We start from the raw sequence: 20,067 nt of genomic DNA on the forward strand, positions 1-20,067 counted from the left end.
TATACAATTAATGGTCGAGGCGCAGGCATATGGCGTTATTTGTCGAGTTCATAGCTTTCTCTGTACCAAGTATCAGAGCCGGTAAGCCAATCAGAAATTAGAATTTGTTGTTTCCGGGTAAATTCCGTGACCCGCTGAAAGCATGTTCGTTACCAAGCAACATGGATGCTCGCGCGCACACGGAGGTGAAGTTGAAAGAGTCAGTGAATGTGGTAACTGTAGGTGCCCGATCTGTTTTTCTTAGCATTTTGATTTTACGATTCCTGGACGAAATCACCTGCCTGTGATCAAAGATAGTGAGAGCAGCTGATGTTGGGGAGTACAGACAAATGTGTGCTAAATCATTATTGAAGCAGTCAAAAACTCTCCAACCTCTTTGCAACCAAAAGCTTTGGCTGTTTTGGCCAGTGGTGGAAAAAGGATTCGGATCCTGTTTTGAGTAAAGGTGCTTTCAGACCAAAAGCGAAGCGAGCGTTAGGGGCGGTGAGTTTACATACAAAGTCAATGTAAAGACGCGGAGAGACGCCATTTCCTGTCGGGCGGGCGAAGCGATGCGAAAGGGGGCGGGGCAGAGCGGGGGATTGAAAATCTGCAGGCCGGCTGACGGCTGCTAAACTTGGGCTAGAGGAGCAGGGAGCAGCGCTGCAACCTTCGGAGAAATAAACACCCCTAGTCGGTCGGATTCGGCTCTGACAACTATGCCGTTTACTCGCGGGACGAGCTCCGAGTTAACTGTTTTTATTAAATGAGCTTTTTACTTTAGTTTTTGGGATTTCAACGTTGATTTATCTTCACTGGAGCTTCTCAGCAGCTAGCTTCAGTGCACATCCGGTTCCAGTAACAAACATTTTAGAAGTTGTTGTCCTGCTGTCTTGCTGCTAGACCTGACAAAGCATGAATTCATATGTTTAACAAATCTGCATCATGTTGTAGTTATTTCGGCATCAGTGTTTATTCACCTTATCGCGTTAAAATCGCCTTCTCGCGTTGCAGCGAATGTACTCACGCGAGGATATGGCAAGCCATTATTGCCAAAAAACGTCACTCTTCTAGCATGTTTTGCTAACAAAACGGTGTTTTATTTTGGCACGCCGTAAAAAGCGGCGTTTAGTTAACAAAACGGTGTTTTAAACGGCGTTTTGTTAACTAAACAAACGGCGTAAAAAACTGCGTTTTGTAAAATGATAATGAGCTCCGCCCTGTGGATTTTACAGCCACTAAATTTGAACTGTTGTCACCCAATCAGTACAGAAGAAGAACAGACCACACTAATTCAGCACTGATCTACTTTACTGTGATCGTAGCCACCCACAGGCAGAAAGTAACCACAGACAAGCATGAAAAACTCAACACAAAAGTCCCAGACTGATCAAGTAAATTGACTACATTTACTAAAATTTGAGCTACTCTAGGTTATAGCTTGTAACATCTATTGATTGATGATTTTAGATTAAATTTGCCATAAATAATTAATTTGCATTTTATTTATCATCACTGTCATTTAAAGTATCTCCTAAAATAGAACATACAAACACAAAGAAAGTAAGAAATCTCCACAACTTATCTTGTTCCATATTTATATATTTCCACATTTATTTATGTTGACTGTATGTTTGTCTACATGTAGCACCTTATCACCACAGCAAATTCCTCGTATGTGTAAAACACTACTTGACAATAAAGCTCATTCTGATTCTGAAAAGGCATCTGCAGGCTATTAAGATACTTGGTTTTAAAAAAAACGCTTCATTGGAATGGACATATTTGAGAAAGGTTACCTGAAGTCTTTGTGAAAGCATACCTTCTGATGATACCTAAGCTAAATAATAAGATGCATGTTTTGAAATCATGTTAATCATCAATAAGCTATCTTTACATTGTGAATAATGTTGGCTGATAATGACAAAATGAAATAGGTTTAATCAGTAAAGGTTGAAATTTATTTTACTGTGTAAACCACACAACATTCAAAATTATTATTATGAACAACCAGGATAAAGAATCTGTCAGACTAATTGTGAGAGATAATTGATTGGAGTCTTTACTACTACTAGATATTTGACTTAATACTTTGAACAATTAGGAATTATATTAAAACCATTAAAACCAGTAAAGGTATTTAAAAATAATGCAAAAATATAATTAAGCTCATTTTAATGAACAGCTGTAACCAATATAGCCTAAGTACATCAGTGTGTGTGCGTCTGCGTGAGGCTCCAGCTGGTGATGGGCATCACTCGTGGTCCAGTCCATCGTAGGATGAGTGGAAGTTCTTGGGCAAAACCTTCAGTTCTTGGGGCTGTTTGAACTTCAGCTCTTTAACTGGCTGGCTGGATGCGCACAGTGGGGCTGCTGTGGTGATACTCTTCTTTTAAGAGATGGGGACAGATAGGCTTCCCAGTCATCTGAGTGGTGCCATCCACGTTGTATCTAGTGGATGGAAGAACTTAAAAGGGAAAATAGGGACAGAATTTTAATAGATTACAAAATATGTCTTTCACAGTGGTGGAAAAAGTAGTCAGACCTTTAACTTAGATAAATGTTCCAACACCACACTGTAGAGATATTCTGTATGTCAAAAGTCCTACATTCAAATTTTAAGATGAAAAGTAAAGCTAATTCTAACTACTTTATATTTTGCTGTGTGGCTTTATCTGTGAAAATACATCATACTCTAGTTTTTGAATATGTTTTTAATTTATAATCTGCAGAGTAACTAGTCACTAAAGCCATCAAAATAAATGTAGTGGAGTAATACCTCAAAAAGAAGAGGAATTGGGTGCATGTACTTGGGTACTTTTCACAACTGATTTCTATTGACATAGAAGGCAATATTTGTGCAAGAATGTATATGTCTGATAAAATACCTGATTGTTTGGAGGTCATGCAATGTTGGATCCCCAGCTTTTTCCCAGTTCCCCATCTGGCTGAAGTCCTTGAAGATACGTACCTCACACGGTATGGCCTGGAATTGGAATGAGCGCCAACATGGTCTTCTAATCTGCATCGTCTTTGTCCTTCTGCTTCACAGCCTTTGTGTCCCGTGAAGCTGCTTCGATGTTTCCAGGCTTGAATGAACAGTAGGCATCGCACTGGTCTTTCTTTAAGTGAAAGGGAGATATATTTAAGTCACTGAAAATGTTTGACAAAACTTACATTGACAGAGGCTGTTTTCAAGAGGGCTCTGTGAGTGTCTGTGGTGGTATCCTCCTTCCTGTGTGGGCACTCCAGTTTTCCACACCATCAAAAACATCTTAGATTAGGTTCTTGAGGCAATGAGTGTTAATTGTAGAGAATGAATTTCACGTGTATGTGACAATAAAGTACCTTTTCCTTCCGTTCTTGTCCTCAGTCTTCTCATGACTTTCTCCTCTTCTTCCTGCCCCCTTCAAAAAACACCACTGCTTTATGCCTAATGTTGACAGGAACAAGCGTTGGCACATTCAGATTCTTCTCCAATCTAATACAGGGTGACAAATAATGGATGCTGACCTCCTGGATTCATCTGCGCTGTCTTCTGCTTTTCTGCAGTAGAGTTTAGTGAACCTTTGGCAGGTTGCAGACTGGCATGGTGTCCCCATTTGTCTTGCCTCCTTCAATCCAGGCCCCTCATTCTCCTACTTTTCTGGACGTTCACGTTCCAGGTCTCTGGATTTCCCCGTCTGCAACCTGCCAAAGGTTCACTAAACTCTACTGCAGAAAAGCAGAAGACACATCATAAGAACAAGATTTCTAAGTATTTCTGGGGGAATCTGGACTGGAGAAATGATTGTGAAGTCTGTGGTGGAGGGGAGCAGTGTAAAGCGGCGGCGGACAGGAGCAGAGTAGCTCAAATTTTAGTAAATGTAGTCAATTTACTTTTTGTAGCAACTTGTATAGTGTAGTGTTTTGGGGTAACATAAATATTATCGCAGGAGTCCGGAAGGATAGCTTTGGATAAATGAATAAAAAGTTTCCAGCCAGGGAATAAATGACGAGCTGTGTTTTCCCTGAATCGACTGAAACACACGTTTGTGTCAGGTTGCCTTTGGCCTGGATTTAGGATGACTTGGTAAAACAAAGCTTTGTAGAAACAAGGGTAGGCTCGCTATCAATACTACACCGACTGAAGGGGTCATAAAAAGACAAATGAGGCTTAAACTGTTCACTGATAACCACGTAAAGATAGTTGTTCCACTTATGGTGATTTCTTACTTTCTTTGTGTTTGTATATTCTATTTTAGGAGATACTTTAATCTGACAGTGATGATAAAATGCAAATTAATTATTTATGTCAAATTTAATCTAAAATCATCAATCAATAGATGTTACAAGCTATAACCTAGAGTAGCTCAAATTCTAGTAAATGTAGTCAATTTACTTGATCAGTCTGGGACTTTTGTGTTGAGTTTTTCATGCTTGTCTGTGGTTACTTTCTGCCTGTGGGTGGCTACGATCACAGTAAAGTAGATCAGTGCTGAATTAGTGTGGTCTGTTCTTCTTCTGTACTGATTGGGTGACAACCGTTCATATTTAGTGGCTGTAAAATCCACAGGGCGGAGCTCATTGTCATTTTAGAAAACGCCGTTTTTTATGCCGTTTGTTTAGTTAGCAAAACATGCTACAAGAGTGACGTTTTTTGGCACTAACGGCTTGCCATACGAGGAAAGCGTCGCGAGGCGAAAATTTGCGTTTGGTCTGAAACTGGCATAAGAGTACTGATGCCTCACTGTAAAAAACAAACTCTGTTAAAAGTAAAACTACTGCATTGAAAATCTAAGTAAAAATATGGAAGTAGTCTAAAAGCAGGAAAATGTGGAAGTAGCCCATTAAAAATAAAATTAGAGAAAGAAAAATGTCCCCTATGACTATCAAGCTATTATATATTGTATCATTAGATTATTCTTCCTCATGCATTAATGTAGTTGGTGGAGGTTGAACAATTTTGTATCAGCAATTAATGTTTATTTTCATTATGTATTAATCTGCTGATTGTTTACTCCATTAAATTGATTGTAAAGATGGTGACAATTGTGAGAAATGTTGTCACAATTACCCAGAGCCCAAAGTGACACCTTTACAATGCTTGTGTTGTAAAAACCTCAAATAATTAAAAATACATTCAAATAATCAAAAGTAAAACCTGCAGATCTTCAGGTTTGTGATGATGAAAAATGACTAATACCAGAACAGTTGCAATTACCTTTCTGTCAATTAGCCTAAGTAATGTAGGCCTACTAGCTGTACTTGTATAAACTGTTAAGTAATTACTTTATAACAAAACATCCTGTTTTTTAAACTCTAAATATGTTTTGTGTGTAAAAAGCTTATTTTTTAAAGTAACTAGTAACTGAAGCTGTCAGATAAATGTAGTGAAGTAAAAAGTACAATATTTCCCTTTGAGAGGTGGTGGAGTAGACGTAGAAAATGGCATGAAAAGAAAACACTGAAGTTAAGTACAAATGTCTGTAATATGTAATTAAGTAGGGCCTACAGTCAGTAAATGTACTTTATCACTGTCCTTCACTGGGCTTGGCTTTGGCTACCTAAAACTAAGGACAGGACTTGATGTGTTTCTGTAGTTTGGCTCTGGACCAAAAGAGGGAATTTGGTGGGGCCGGGGGGCGCTGCTGCACGTGTTTGAGTACTTCCTCCTCTAACAGATGTAATCTTACTCCAAACTTTTGATAAAACGTGAGAGCCCTGCAACAGACTACTGCATAGAAGACTGCAGATGCCACCAGAGTCATAGAAAGATTAGGCAGCAAAACTACTTGGTGAGGTTTAGACATAAATTATGGTTCGGTGTTAAAACAACTGCGTTACGGAAACTCCACTAGTTTGAAGGTAAATGAATTGTACTTCACATGACTTCAGTGGACTTAATCATTTTTATGTATAATCCCAATATGTAATCGGTCATGGAGGCTGGATTTGAGCTCACATATTGGCTCCCCTGACTCTTAATATAGCCAAGAAAAGAGCTGTAACTGAGGAGGATGTTTGAACGATGAATGATTAAGAAGAGCGAATGAGAGAATTTTGATCAAGTGGTTTATTGTCAATATTGAAAAGAAATCACGTCATCAGGATGTGATCTGTAAACCACTAGAAATCCTAATTATGTTACACTAGTACTGTATGAAGTTTCATTGAGTTTTTCAGAATGATGGATGTTAAAACTTGTGGTCCAGTATTTCAGCTTTGGAGCTGATTGATTAATAAATGTTTTGGGTAAAGTTTTCCTTCCAGCCACCCTGTTGGTTCAGGACTGGTATTCCAGTATAATATACAATCTGTAATACAGAGGAGAGGATACACCTTTGTAGCCTGACTTTCCAGCTTCATTCAACATTTTGTCAAGAATTTGATTTAGTTACAGTTTTCTAAAATCCACATATTTCCTGTTAAAATCATTGTTGAGTTTTACATTGATTGATTTTGCTGTATTCTGCTCATCAGCAGGTATTTGTAGGCTTTTAGCAGATAAACTCCATATCAGTAATGCATGGCTCTTTTTCTGCTGTTGACATCAGATCATAACAAAATGTTCAATTCTCGTTCCAGATTCTCTCAGCTGTTTAGAGGCTCAGGAGAAGTCGAGTTCTTTGGGAATCTGTTCTGTGCAGCAGCAGAGAGAGAACAGCAGACAGGAGAGAAGATACTGGAGCTGTTATCATCAGTGTGCAGATATCAATCATTCCCTCTTAGTTACATGGATGATGAATATCAGTGTGGTTTCCTGCTGGATCTGTGCTCCCACCTGAAGGACTATGAGACTAAAACAGGCTTGAGAGTCCTTCCATCATTACAGTCAGTTTTCCAGTCAGCTCTTGCAGTCCGGCCCATAAACCTCTCAGAGAGAAAGACCTCCATCCTCCTGGAAGTGCTGAAACTCCAACCAGAGAAGAAACCAGTGGAGCTGACAGGCAGGTCAGATGAAGAGAGTGAAGTGAGGAGTTTCCTACAGTGTCTGCCTTATATCTCACAGCTCAGGTAAATGAATTGTACTTCACATGACTTCAGTGGACATTTCTGGAAACTTTTTGGAGTTGATTGATTAATAAATTTACATTTATTCATTGGTGGTGATAAATGTTTGGGTAAAGTTTTCCTTTCAGCCACTCTGTTGGTTCACGAGTGGTATTCCACTATAACATGCACATTTCTGGAAGCTCTTTGTTTTTATCAGTCATCTCAGTCAGAACTCAGTGTGGCCAAAGTAAATTCCCCCCATGCAGCTTTGAAAAGCAACATTACAGTAACTTTTGTTCAACAGAGGAGAAATGGAAGAAGAGAGTATGTCTTTGGCTTTTTACCTGTTAACATCTTGGCTTCTTCACTGGTTGTTGACATAAGTGTAGTTCTAATACAAAAGATGTGAGTTTTTTGGGAGCGCAAGTTACGCACACCCTGGGGGCTGAGCCCCCTGTCTTTCAGTCCTACTGACGTCAGTGTGAACAGCCCAAGCCACGTTGAATCTGATCTCTTCCAGTTTGGATTTGGGCCACTTTCATATGTGGTCTAAATACGATACAGGTCTGAAAGGACTTTTTGACAAGCAGTCTCAATCTGGAATTCATGCTACTCTGAAGTGGCTCTATACCAGCAATTCTGCACTAGCTGTGGTGAACGAAAAAGCTCCAGAAAAACCATTACATCACATGTGGTTCTCTTTCTCCTTGTCCTTGTTATCATTTGCATCGCCGCAGTAAAGAACCCCGTACAGAACAGAGCAGGCATGCAAATTACAGGTTTAGTCAGATAATAGATGGGCACTGAAGCATGGTGTTAAACAGGCCTGGAGGTGAAGACCGTACTGTTTATTATCAGGATGCAGCCTCTGCTGCTCTGTGTCGCCTCGCGCACACGAACACACATGCGGGCTCACGCGCAACGAGCTAAATGAAAGCGGTCTGCGTGGCTTCGTTGCCTGCCTGAACTAACCTTGTGCTTGATTTGTGAACGTTGGTCAGAAATCAGGAGAAATGCGACCCAGTGAGGAAACTCTGAGAGGGCAATGACATACAGGAGTCTCCTGTGTAACTTGTGAGGGTTAGCAAGTAAGAGCTAACTGGAGCTAACCTTAGTGGCCTCCTTTGTTTGGGCCACATTTAAATAATAATGTGAACTGTCAATTTAAAGAAATCTGATCCCTGCACTAAATTGGAATAGAGCATTACGGCCTGCAGTGTGAGCATAGCTTTAGATCAGGGGTATTCAATTAGATTCCAAAGAGGTCTAGTTAGAGAAAATTTCCTGAAGCAAAGGTCCGGAACATCAAAACGACGAACTTGCGTTATCATTCAGTACTATAACCTATAGTTGTATCAACACATATTTTTAGTCAGCAACGGACTGTCGAATCAAATAATATTTCAGTCAGTTTTCACATCAAACTGGAAGGATAATAAATAATAACTATTCAAATAATAAATTCTAAATTTAAGTAAACTAAATTAAAGTGCCTCATTTTTAGAAAAAATTTAATAAAAAGTGTAGCTTGAAGTGATGAAGTGCAGTCTTAACCAATTTTATAATAAACACACAAATGAACAGCTGTAATGCCTCCTCTTCTCTTTCATTTCCTCTTACAGAGCTACCACTTTCCTACTTTCTGTTGTTCAGTGAGAAACATGAGCTCCAGCTAGCATATTGGAGATCTATGAGATATTCTGGTTTTGAACTGCCCGTGGGAGGAATGTACATGTAAAAATCTGTACATTCTTGATTAAAAGTCATGTAAAATCTCTTTTATCTTTCGTCTCCTCAATTCGGGTGTGTTTCCAAAACGTCTCTGGTGAATCTCGCGGACTCGACTCGCAAGCATCGGTATGCACAGATTTGATTGGCTGAGCAGCGTCACATGAGACGAGTGGAGCACATGCGATTGGTCTGAGAGTTTCCTCGTCCTCTAAACCAGTACAGTAAATGCTAGAAAAGCTGCGCGGGTTAAAATACAAACGCTCCGTCACGAGGTAGTAAGTCTCAATAATAAATGTGCTGTAGGTCAGCGGTCCGGAGAGGACGGCGGCTGGGTCTGGATCCGGACCGCGGTCCGCCTATTAGTGACCTCTGCTTTAGAGATTTAGATTTAGATAATACTCGAGAGCCTCAAGACTTCTGTCATGGAATATATTAGTGTAGAGGCTTTCCAAATCTAATGTGACCAGAATTACATCATTAGGTAACTCTTTTACTGTTGATATATTGTTGATTAAATCAGTACAGTATGACATATATAACATAGTTCTAATACAAATACATAACATATATATTAACATATGATGGAAACGAACATATGGTTTCAGAAAATGATCAGCACAGTGAGATAATGGCTCTGATAGAGACTCATGTAAATGCTCCGTACTTGTATAACGCCTTTCTAGTCTTTTCGACCACTCAAAGCGCTTTTTACACTACATCTGCATTCACCAGTCATACACATTCATACAGCCGTTTGAGCCTAAGTGCTCAAACGGAAACTAACATTCACACTCACTCATACACTGGCAGAATAGCCGCTAGGGCAATTCGGGGTTCAGTATCTTGCCCAAGGACACTTCGACACGCAACCAGGGATTGAACCGCCGACCTTAGGATTAACGGCCAACCCGCTCTATCTCCTGAGCCACAGCCGCTGCAATAGCTGCAATAGCTCAGCCTTTGGGTTTAACCAAGCAACTGTTGCAGGCAGCATGATAGAACTGCTAAGCTGTGGCCTATCAGAAGGACTCGCTGCCTCCTGGAACTGCTCATAATTGGCTGCTTCAACTCAGTTTTGATTACACTCAATTCTCAGTAAATTCTCAGAATTACACAACTTGTCAATATCATGATATTTCATTTACAAAAAATGGTCAATATCAGGATATGAAATTTTAGTCATTTCTCACAGCCTTAGCTATGGATATACAGTCCAGGTAATAAGATAAGAAGTGAGTGTTATAAGTGTTGGCTGATGTTACAGAGACAACAAACATTATATTAGGCAGTAAAACTACTTGGTGAGGTTTAGACATAAATTATGGTTCGGTACGTTACGGAAACTCCACTAGTTTGAAGGCGAAGGTAAAGTGTTCAGGTGATCAGTCCACATAAACGTTATATCACTGTGTTTAGTTTTATAGATGACATGCTGTTTTATTCCAATCAGCCCAATGTGTTTATTCCTACATTAACCAGAGTTTTGTGCAGATCAAACCCCCCTAGCAACGCTCCCACGGAGTCCTGCTCTTCTCCCATGAGCTGATACGTGTTTCCTCCATCGAGCACCAAGTTGGTTCCTTTGAGGCTGTTTTCATCAGTCATCTATGGACTCATTAAAAAGGAAACAGAGACTCAGCTATAATGATGTGATCCAACAAGCTCCAGCAATGTCAGCAACAGAGACCATCACCATTGTGTGGATGATGAGGAGTTCATTTCTTCTTCAGGGCCACTGATGTTCTTTTTTTAACTGTTTTACAGCTTTTTGCTGTGATTTAGCAAATCTCAGGGATGAAGCAGTAGTTTCCTGCATTAAAAGATGTTTCCCCTCTAAGTACATCAATGTGTTAGTGTTGACTAACATATTGATTTTAGCGGAGCTATGACTAACACACTGATATTAATGAACCACATTTCTGAAAGTGGTTCACATTTTGAGCTCTTAATCATTTTTATTTTTAATCCCAATATGTGATTGGTCATGGATGCTGGATTGGATATATATTGGCTATATTGGCTCCCCTGACTCTAATATAGCCAAGAAAAGAGCTGTAACTGAGGAGGATGTTTGAACGATGAATGATTAAGAGGAGCGAATGAGAGAATTTTTTGTCAATATTGAAAAGAAATCACGTCATCAGGATGTGATCAGTAAACCACTAGAAATCCTAATTATGTGACACTAGTACTGTATGAAGTTTCATAGCGTTTTACAGAATGATGGATGTTAAAACTTGTGGTCCAGTATTTCAGCTTTGGAGCTGATTGATTAATAAATGTTTTGGGTAAAGTTTTCCTTTCAGCCACCCTGTTGGATCAGGAGTGGTATTCCAGTATAACATAAAATCTTTAATACAGAGGAGAGGATACACCTTTGTAGCCTGACTTTCCAGCTTCATTCAACATTTTGTCAAGAATTTAATTCAGTAACAGTCTCCTTAAATCCACATATTTCCTGTTAAAATCATTGTTGAGTTTTACGTTGATTGATTTTGCTATATTCTGCTCATCAGCAGGTATTTGTAGGCTTTTAGCAGATAAACTCCATATCAGTAATGCATGGCTCTTTTTCTGCTGTTGACATCAGATCATAACAAAATGTTCTATTCTCGTTCCAGTGTCCCTTGGCAGTTTAGAGGCTCAGGTGAAGTCAAGGTCTTTGGGAATCTGTTCTGTGCAGCAGCAGAGAGAGAACAGCAGACAGGAGAGAAGATACTGGAGCTGTTATCATCAGTGTGCAGATATCAATCATTCCCTCTTAGTTACATGGATGTTGAATATGATCAGTGTGGTTTCCTGCTGGATCTGTGCTCCCACCTGAAGGACTATGAGACTAAAACAGGCTTGAGGGTCCTTCCATCATTACAGTCAGTTTTCCAGTCAGCTCTTGCAGTCTGGTCCATAAACCTCTCAGAGAGAAAGACCTCCATCCTCCTGGAAGTGCTGAAACTCCAACCAGAGAAGAAACCAGTGGAGCTGACAGGCTGCTCAGATGAAGAGAGTGAAGTGAGGAGTTTCCTACAGTGTCTGCCTTATATCTCACAGCTCAGGTAAATGAATTGTACTTCACATGACTTCAGTGGACATTTCTGGAAACTTTTTAGAGTTGATTGATTAATAAATTTACATTTATTCATTGGTGGTGATAAATGTTTGGGTAAAGTTTCCCTTTCAGCCACTCTGTTGGTTCACGAGTGGTATTCCAGTCTAACATACACATTTCTGGAAACTGGCCAAAGTAAATTTCCTCCATGCAGCTTTGAAAAGCAACACTACAGTAACTTTTGTTCAACAGAGGAGAAATGGAAGAAGAGAGTATGTCTTTGGCTTTTTACCTGTTAACATCTTGGCTTCTTCACTGGTTGTTGACATAAGTGTAGTTCTAATACAAAAGATGTGAGTTTTTTGGGAGCGCAAGTTACGCACACCCTGGGGGCTGAGCCCCCTGTCTTTCAGTCCTACTGACGTCAGTGTGAACAGCCCAAGCCACGTTGAATCTGATCTCTTCCAGTTTGGATTTGGGCCACTTTCATATGTGGTCTAAATACGATACAGGTCTGACTTTTTGACAAGCAGTCTCAATCTGGAATTCATGCTACTCTGAAGTGGCTCTATAGCAGCAATTCTGCACTAGCTGTGGTGAACGAAAAAGCTCCAGAAAAACCATTACATCACATGTGGTTCTCTTTCTCCTTGTCCTTGTTATCATTCGCATCGCCGCAGTAAAGAACCCCGTACAGAACAGAGCAGGCATGCAAATTACAGGTTTAGTCAGATAATAGATGGGCACTGAAGCATGGTGTTAAACAGGCCTGGAGGTGAAGACCGTACTGTTTATTATCAGGATGCAGCCTCTGCTGCTCTGTGTCGCCTCGCACACGAACACACATGCGGGCTCACGCGCAACGAGCTAAATGAAAGCGGTCTGTAGTTAAGCTTAGATTGCCCTGTATCTTCAATCTGCACATTGTCGCCTGCACTGAATCACGCAGACACAGAGGGAAGGAGGACAGGTGCTAGCTGCCTGATCTGCGTGGCTTCGTTGCCTGCCTGAACTAACCCTATACTTGATTTGTGAACGTTGGTCAGAAATCAGGAGAAATGCGACCCAGTGAGGAAACTGTGAGAGGGCAATGACATACAGTAGTCTCCTGTGTAACTTGTGAGGGTTAGCAAGTAAGAGCTAACTGGAGCTAACCTTAGTGGCCTCCTTTGTTTGGGCCACATTTAAATAATAATGTGAACTGTCAATTTAAAGAAATCTGATCCCTGCACTAAATTGGAATAGAGCATTACGGCCTGCAGTGTGAGCATAGCTTTAGATCAGGGGTATTCAATTAGATTCCAAAGAGGTCTAGTTAGAGAAAATTTCCTGAAGCAAAGGTCCGGAACATCAAAACGACGAACTTGCGTTATCATTCAGTACTATAACCTATAGTTGTATCAACACATATTTTTAGTCAGCAACGGACTGTCGAATCAAATAATATTTCAGACAGTTTTCACATCAAACTGGAAGGATAATAAATAATAACTATTCAAATAATAAATTCTAAATTTAAGTAAACTAAATTAAAGTGCCTAATTTTTAGAAAAAATGTAATAAAAAGTGTAGCTTGAAGTGATGAAGTGCAGTCTTAACCAATTTTATAATAAACACACAAATGAACAGCTGTAATGCCTCCTCTTCTCTTTCATTTCCTCTTACAGAGCTACCACTTTCCTACTTTCTGTTGTTCAGTGAGAAACGTGAGCTCCAGCTAGCATATTGGAGATCTATGAGATATTCTGGTTTTGAACTGCCCGTGGGAGGAATGTACATGTAAAAATCTGTACATTCTTGATTAAAAGTCATGTAAAATCTCTTTTATCTTTCGTCTCCTCAATTCGGGTGTGTTTCCAAAACGTCTCTGGTGAATCTCGCGGACTCGACTCGCAAGCATCGGTATGCACAGATTTGATTGGCTGAGCAGCGTCACATGAGACGAGTGGAGCACATGCGATTGGTCTGAGAGTTTCCTCGTCCTCTAAACCAGTACAGTAAATGCTAGAAAAGCTGCGCGGGTTAAAATAGAAACGCTCCGTCACGAGGTAGTAAGTCTCAATAATAAATGTGCTGTAGGTCAGCGGTCCGGAGAGGACGGCGGCTGGGTCCGGATCCGGACCGTGGTCCGCCTATTAGTGACCTCTGCTTTAGAGATTTAGATTTAGATAATACTCGAGAGCCTCAAGACTTCTGTCATGGAATATATTAGTGTAGAGGCTTTCCAAATCTAATGTGACCAGAATTACATCATTAGGTAACTCTTTTAATGTTGATATATTGTTGATTAAATCAGTACAGTATGACATATATAACATAGTTCTAATACAAATACATAACATATATATTAACATATGATGGAAACGAACATATGGTTTCAGAAAATGATCAGCACAGTGAGATAATGGCTCTGATAGAGACTCATGTAAATGCTCCGTACTTGTATAACGCCTTTCTAGTCTTTTCGACCACTCAAAGCGCTTTTTACACTACATTCATACAGAAACTAACATTCACACTCACTCATACACTGGCAGAATAGCCCCGAGGACACTTCGACACGCAACCAGGGGGATTATACTAACAGTATACTATTAAATGAACTCTATTCTGTTCATTTAATGTTACAATATAATAATACACTCATTTATACTAGTTCCTCCTCCAGGTTGTGGATTGTGTCTCTGCAGTGGACAGATGTAGATTTAACCATTGTGCCAGTATTTGCTCCTTCTACCCGCCTCCTCTTGTTCTGTTTTACATCTGTTTTACTGAAGTTATTGTTATAAATAATGTACAGAAAGCTTGTTAATTAAAGTGTGGCGTGAGTTGTGTGGGTGGTGCTGGTGTATTGTGTATCCGTCCCGTGTGTAAAAACTACAAGTCCCTATGCAACAATGCGTCAGCCACTGTAGTTTTCTGTGATGAGTGTTTTCTCTCAGCACTGTGAGCAGAGTTTTACGTGTCAGATTTTCAAATAATCTGTTTCTATATTTTTAAAGGCTGAATGTCCTGATAGCAGGGTCTTCAGTTTCACATCATAACAGCACACAAGGAGAAGGAACACACACATATATCTTTGTCAACTTCTTCCCCCGTGATGAGTTTGCACTCCTGTTACGTCATTGCTGTGTTGGAGAGTGTGACAGCTGCTGGGATGAAGGAGCTGCTCCTTCTTTTAATGTGTTGCAGCAGTCTGATGCTGAAGGAGCTGCTCAGAGACGTCACCGTCTCCTGCAGGGGCTGAGAGGTGTCGTCCATGACTGATGTCAGCTTGGCTAACGTCCTCCTCTCACCCTCCTCCTCTGTGGAGTCTGGAGGGCAGTCCAGGACATAATGGTGCGTTCCATTTAACATGGGAAGTCGGAATTTCAGAGTCTGAAATTTCAGATAACGCCCCCTTAAGTCAGATTGCAAACTTGGAAAGTCGGTAAACGGCACTACCCCAACTTCATGATCCAAGATGGCTGCTCTGAGTATCAACAGCTAGTGAAAGCTGTAGTTTATACTGTTTATTAGCACTTCTGTGTACTTGTGTCTTATAGAACTTTTTGTACACAAAGTGCCGTCCAACTGCTGTTTGTACACGTGTTGCTACAGTGTTCAGTGTGAGTAAATACCACACAACGCATTTTGTATCAACCGGTGTAACCATGGCAACCTGGCTAGTTGTAACCAACGGCTGGCGGAGCGAGGTTTTCCGATTTGTAACTGGAACGCCGTCAACTCGGGTGTGACGTCATTCTCACCTCCAACCTTCAACTTCCGAGGTTAATGGAACGCAGCATAACTAGTCCTCTTATCCAGTTTAATGAGTCTTTACATTTATTCATTTAGCTGACGCTTTTATCCAAAGCTACTTACTATTGCTATTTATATCAGAGGCCGCACGCCTCTGAAGCCACATGGGGTTAAGTGTCTTGCTCAGGGACACATTGGTGTCTCACAGAGAGCTTCTAGCTTCCCAACAAGGTTCTCAAGCCTCACGCATTCACTGAGACACTCGCATTTCAAGCAGCTCACACGCCACAGCTTTTATTTCTCACGCTGAGAAGTAAGAGATAACGCCACAAAGTTGTCCCGCTATACAATTAATGGTCGAGGCGCAGGCATATGGCGTTATATGTCGAGTTCATAGCTTTCTCTGTACCAAGTATCAGAGCCGGTAAGCCAATCAGAAATTAGAATTTGTTGTTTCCGGGTAAATTCCGCTGAAAGCATGTTCGTTACCAAGCAACATGGATGCTCGCGCACACACGGAGGTGAAGTTGAAAGAGTCAGTGAATGTGGTAACTGTAGGTGCCCGATCTGTTTTTCTTAGCATTTTGATTTTACGATTCCTGGACGAAATCACCTGCCTGTGATCAAAGATAGTGAGAGCAGCTGATGTTGGGGAGTACAGACAAATGTGTGCTAAATCATTATTGAAGCAGTCAAAAACTCTCCAACCTCTTTGCAACCAAAAGCTTTGGCTGTTTTGGCCAGTGGTGGAAAAAGGATTCGGATCCTGTTTTGAGTAAAGGTGCTTTCAGACCAAAAGCGAAGCGAGCGTTAGGGGCGGTGAGTTTACATACAAAGTCAATGTAAAGACGCGGAGAGACGCCATTTCCTGTCGGGCGGGCGAAGCGATGCGAAAGGGGGCGGGGCAGAGCGGGGGATTGAAAATCTGCAGGCCGGCTGACGGCTGCTAAACTTGGGCTAGAGGAGCAGGGAGCAGCGCTGCAACCTTCGGAGAAATAAACACCCCTAGTCGGTCGGATTCGGCTCTGACAACTATGCCGTTTACTCGCGGGACGAGCTCCGAGTTAACTGTTTTTATTAAATGAGCTTTTTACTTTAGTTTTTGGGATTTCAACGTTGATTTATCTTCACTGGAGCTTCTCAGCAGCTAGCTTCAGTGCACATCCGGTTCCAGTAACAAACATTTTAGAAGTTGTTGTCCTGCAGTCTTGCTGCTAGACCTGACAAAGCATGAATTCATATGTTTAACAAATCTGCATCATGTTGTAGTTATTTCGGCATCAGTGTTTATTCACCTTATCGCGTTAAAATCGCCTTCTCGCGTTGCAGCGAATGTACTCACGCGAGGATATGGCAAGCCATTATTGCCAAAAAACGTCACTCTTCTAGCATGTTTTGCTAACAAAACGGTGTTTTATTTTGGCACGCCGTAAAAAGCGGCGTTTAGTTAACCAAACGGCGGTATAAAACGGCGTTTTGTTAACTAAACAAACGGCGTAAAAAACGGCGTTTTGTAAAATGATAATGAGCTCCGCCCTGTGGATTTTACAGCCACTAAATTTGAACTGTTGTCACCCAATCAGTACAGAAGAAGAACAGACCACACTAATTCAGCACTGATCTACTTTACTGTGATCGTAGCCACCCACAGGCAGAAAGTAACCACAGACAAGCATGAAAAACTCAACACAAAAGTCCCAGACTGATCAAGTAAATTGACTACATTTACTAAAATTTGAGCTACTCTAGGTTATAGCTTGTAACATCTATTGATTGATGATTTTAGATTAAATTTGCCATAAATAATTAATTTGCATTTTATTTATCATCACTGTCAGATTAAAGTATCTCCTAAAATAGAACATACAAACACAAAGAAAGTAAGAAATCTCCACAACTCATCTTGTTCCATATTTATATATTTCCACATTTATTTATGTTGACTGTATGTTTGTCTACATGTAGCACATGTAGTCTTTCACAGTGGTGGAAAAAGTAGTCAGACCTTTAACTTAGATAAATGTTCCAACACCACACTGTAGAGATATTCTGTATGTCAAAAGTCCTACATTCAAATTTTAAGATGAAAAGTAAAGCTAATTCTAACTACTTTATATTTTGCTGTGTGGCTTTATCTGTGAAAATACATCATACTCTAGTTTTTGAATATGTTTTTAATTTATAATCTGCAGAGTAACTAGTCACTAAAGCCATCAAAATAAATGTAGTGGAGTAATACCTCAAAAAGAAGAGGAATTGGGTGCATGTACTTGGGTACTTTTCACAACTGATTTCTATTGACATAGAAGGCAATATTTGTGCAAGAATGTATATGTCTGATAAAATACCTGATTGTTTGGAGGTCCAATGTTGGATCCCCAGCTTTTTCCCAGTTCCCCATCTGGCTGAAGTCCTTGAAGATACGTACCTCACACGGTATGGCCTGGAATTGGAGTGAGCGCCAACAAGGTCTTCATATCTGCATCATCTTTGTCCTTCTGCTTCGCAGCCTTTGTGTCCCGTGAAGCTGCTTCGATGTTTCCAGGCTTGAATGAACAGTAGGCATCGCACTGGTCTTTCTTTAAGTGAAAGGGAGATATATTTAAGTCACTGAAAATGTTTGACAAAACTTACATTGACAGAGGCTGTTTTCAAGAGGGCTCTGTGAGTGCCTTCCTGTGTGGGCACTCCAGTTTTCCACACCATCAAAAACATCTTAGATTAGGTTCTTGAGGCAATGAGTGTTAATTGTAGAGAATGAATTTCACGTGTATGTGACAATAAAGTACCTTTTCCTTCCGTTCTTGTCCTCAGTCTTCTCATGACTTTCTCCTCTTCTTCCTGCCCCCTTCAAAAAACACCACTGCTTTATGCCTAATGTTGACAGGAACAAGCGTTGGCACATTCAGATTCTTCTCCAATCTACTACAGGGTGACAAATAATGGATGCTGACCTCCTGGATTCATCTGCGCTGTCTTCTGCTTTTCTGAAGTAGAGTTTAGTGAACCTTTGGCAGGTTGCAGACTGGCATGGTGTCCCCATTTGTCTTGCCTCCTTCAATCCAGGCCCCTCATTCTACTACTTTTCTGGACGTTCACGTTCCAGGTCTCTGGATTTCCCCGTCTGCAACCTGCCAAAGGTTCACTAAACTCTACTGCAGAAAAGCAGAATACACATCATAAGAACAAGATTTCTAAGTATTTCTGGGGGAATCTGGACTGGAGAAATGATTGTGAAGTCTGTGGTGGAGGGGAGCAGTGTAAAGCGGCGGCGGACAGGAGCAGAGTAGCTCAAATTTTAGTAAATGTAGTCAATTTACTTGATCAGTCTGGGACTTTTGTGTTGAGATTTTCGTGCTTGTCTGTGTTTACTTTCTGCCTTTGGGTGGCTACGATCACAGTAAAGCAGATCAGTGCTGAATTAGTGTGGTCTGTTCTTCTTCTGTACTGATTGGGTGACAACCGTTCATATTTAGTGGCTGTAAAATCCACAGGGCGGAGCTCATTGTCATTTTAGAAAACGCCGTTTTTTATGCCGTTTGTTTAGTTAGCAAAACATGCTACAAGAGTGACGTTTTTTGGCACTAACGGCTTGCCATACGAGGAAAGCGCCGCAAGGCGAAAATTCGCGTTTGGTCTGAAACTGGCATAAGAGTACTGATGCCTCACTGTAAAAAACAAACTCTGTTAAAAGTAAAACTACTGCATTGAAAATCTAAGTAAAAATATGGAAGTAGTCTAAAAGCAGAAAAATGTGGAAGTAGCCCATTAAAAATAAAATTAGAGAAAGAAAAATGTCCCCTATGACTATCAAGCTATTATATATTGTATCATTAGATTGTTCTTCCCCATGCATTAATGTAGTTGGTGGAGGTTGAACAATTTTGTATCAGCAATTAATGTTTATTTTCATTATGTATTAATCTGCTGATTGTTTACTCCATTAAATTGATTGTAAAGATGGTGACAATTGTGAGAAATGTTGTCACAATTACCCAGAGCCCAAAGTGACACCTTTACAATGCTTGTGTTGTAAAAACCTCAAATAATTAAAAATACATTCAAATAATCAAAAGTAAAACCTGCAGATCTTCAGGTTTGTGATGATGAAAAATGACTAATACCAGAACAGTTGCAATTACCTTTCCGTCAATTAGCCTAAGTAATGTAGGCCTACTAGCTGTACTTGTATAAACTGTTAAGTAATTTACTTTATAACAAAACATCCTGTTTTTTAAACTCTAAATATGTTTTGTGTGTAAAAAGCTTATTTTTTAAAGTAACTAGTAGCTGAAGCTGTCAGATAAATGTAGTGAAGTAAAAAGTACAATATTTCCCTTTGAGAGGTGGTGGAGTAGACGTAGAAAATGGCATGAAAAGAAAACACTGAAGTTAAGTACAAATGTCTGTAATATGTAATTAAGTAGGGCCTACAGTCAGTAAATGTACTTTATCACTGTCCTTCACTGGGCTTGGCTTTGGCTACCTAAAACTAAGGACAGGACTTGATGTGTTTCTGTAGTTTGGCTCTGGACCAAAAGAGGGAATTTGGTGGGGCCGGGGGGCCGCTGCTGCACGTGTTTGAGTACTTCCTC

The 20,067-nt window shown here is 40.4% G+C and overlaps 2 protein-coding genes across 16 annotated transcripts in view; one reads left to right on the forward strand and one right to left on the reverse strand.

Annotated features, from left to right (window-relative positions):
• Positions 1-20,067, reverse strand: part of LOC119910112 (nucleotide-binding oligomerization domain-containing protein 1-like) — a 1,078,472-nt gene that overhangs the window by 326,326 nt on the left and 732,079 nt on the right. The window lies entirely within an intron of this gene.
• LOC119881802 overlaps positions 1-20,067 on the forward strand; it is a 727,332-nt gene that overhangs the window by 44,938 nt on the left and 662,327 nt on the right. For 13 of the 15 annotated variants that reach the window (XR_005443641.1, XR_005443699.1, XM_038732940.1 and 10 more), the window contains 2 exons: positions 6,547-6,975; positions 11,307-11,738. Coding sequence is in view for 13 of the 15 variants with exons in the window: in XM_038732940.1 (XP_038588868.1) it covers positions 6,547-6,975; positions 11,307-11,738 (861 nt within the window). In the remaining 2 variants the exon portion in view is untranslated. Of the gene's footprint in view, positions 1-6,546; positions 6,976-11,306; positions 11,739-17,854; positions 17,959-20,067 lie in introns of those variants that run through there. The other 2 variants (XM_038714569.1, XM_038698407.1) reach the window with 2 other exon arrangements.

The sequence above is a fragment of the Micropterus salmoides genome, unplaced genomic scaffold (genome assembly GCF_014851395.1).
Source record: "Micropterus salmoides isolate LMB-PRFRI ecotype aquatic unplaced genomic scaffold, ASM1485139v1 Ms_hic_scaffold_1, whole genome shotgun sequence".
Lineage (NCBI taxonomy): Eukaryota > Metazoa > Chordata > Actinopteri > Centrarchiformes > Centrarchidae > Micropterus > Micropterus salmoides.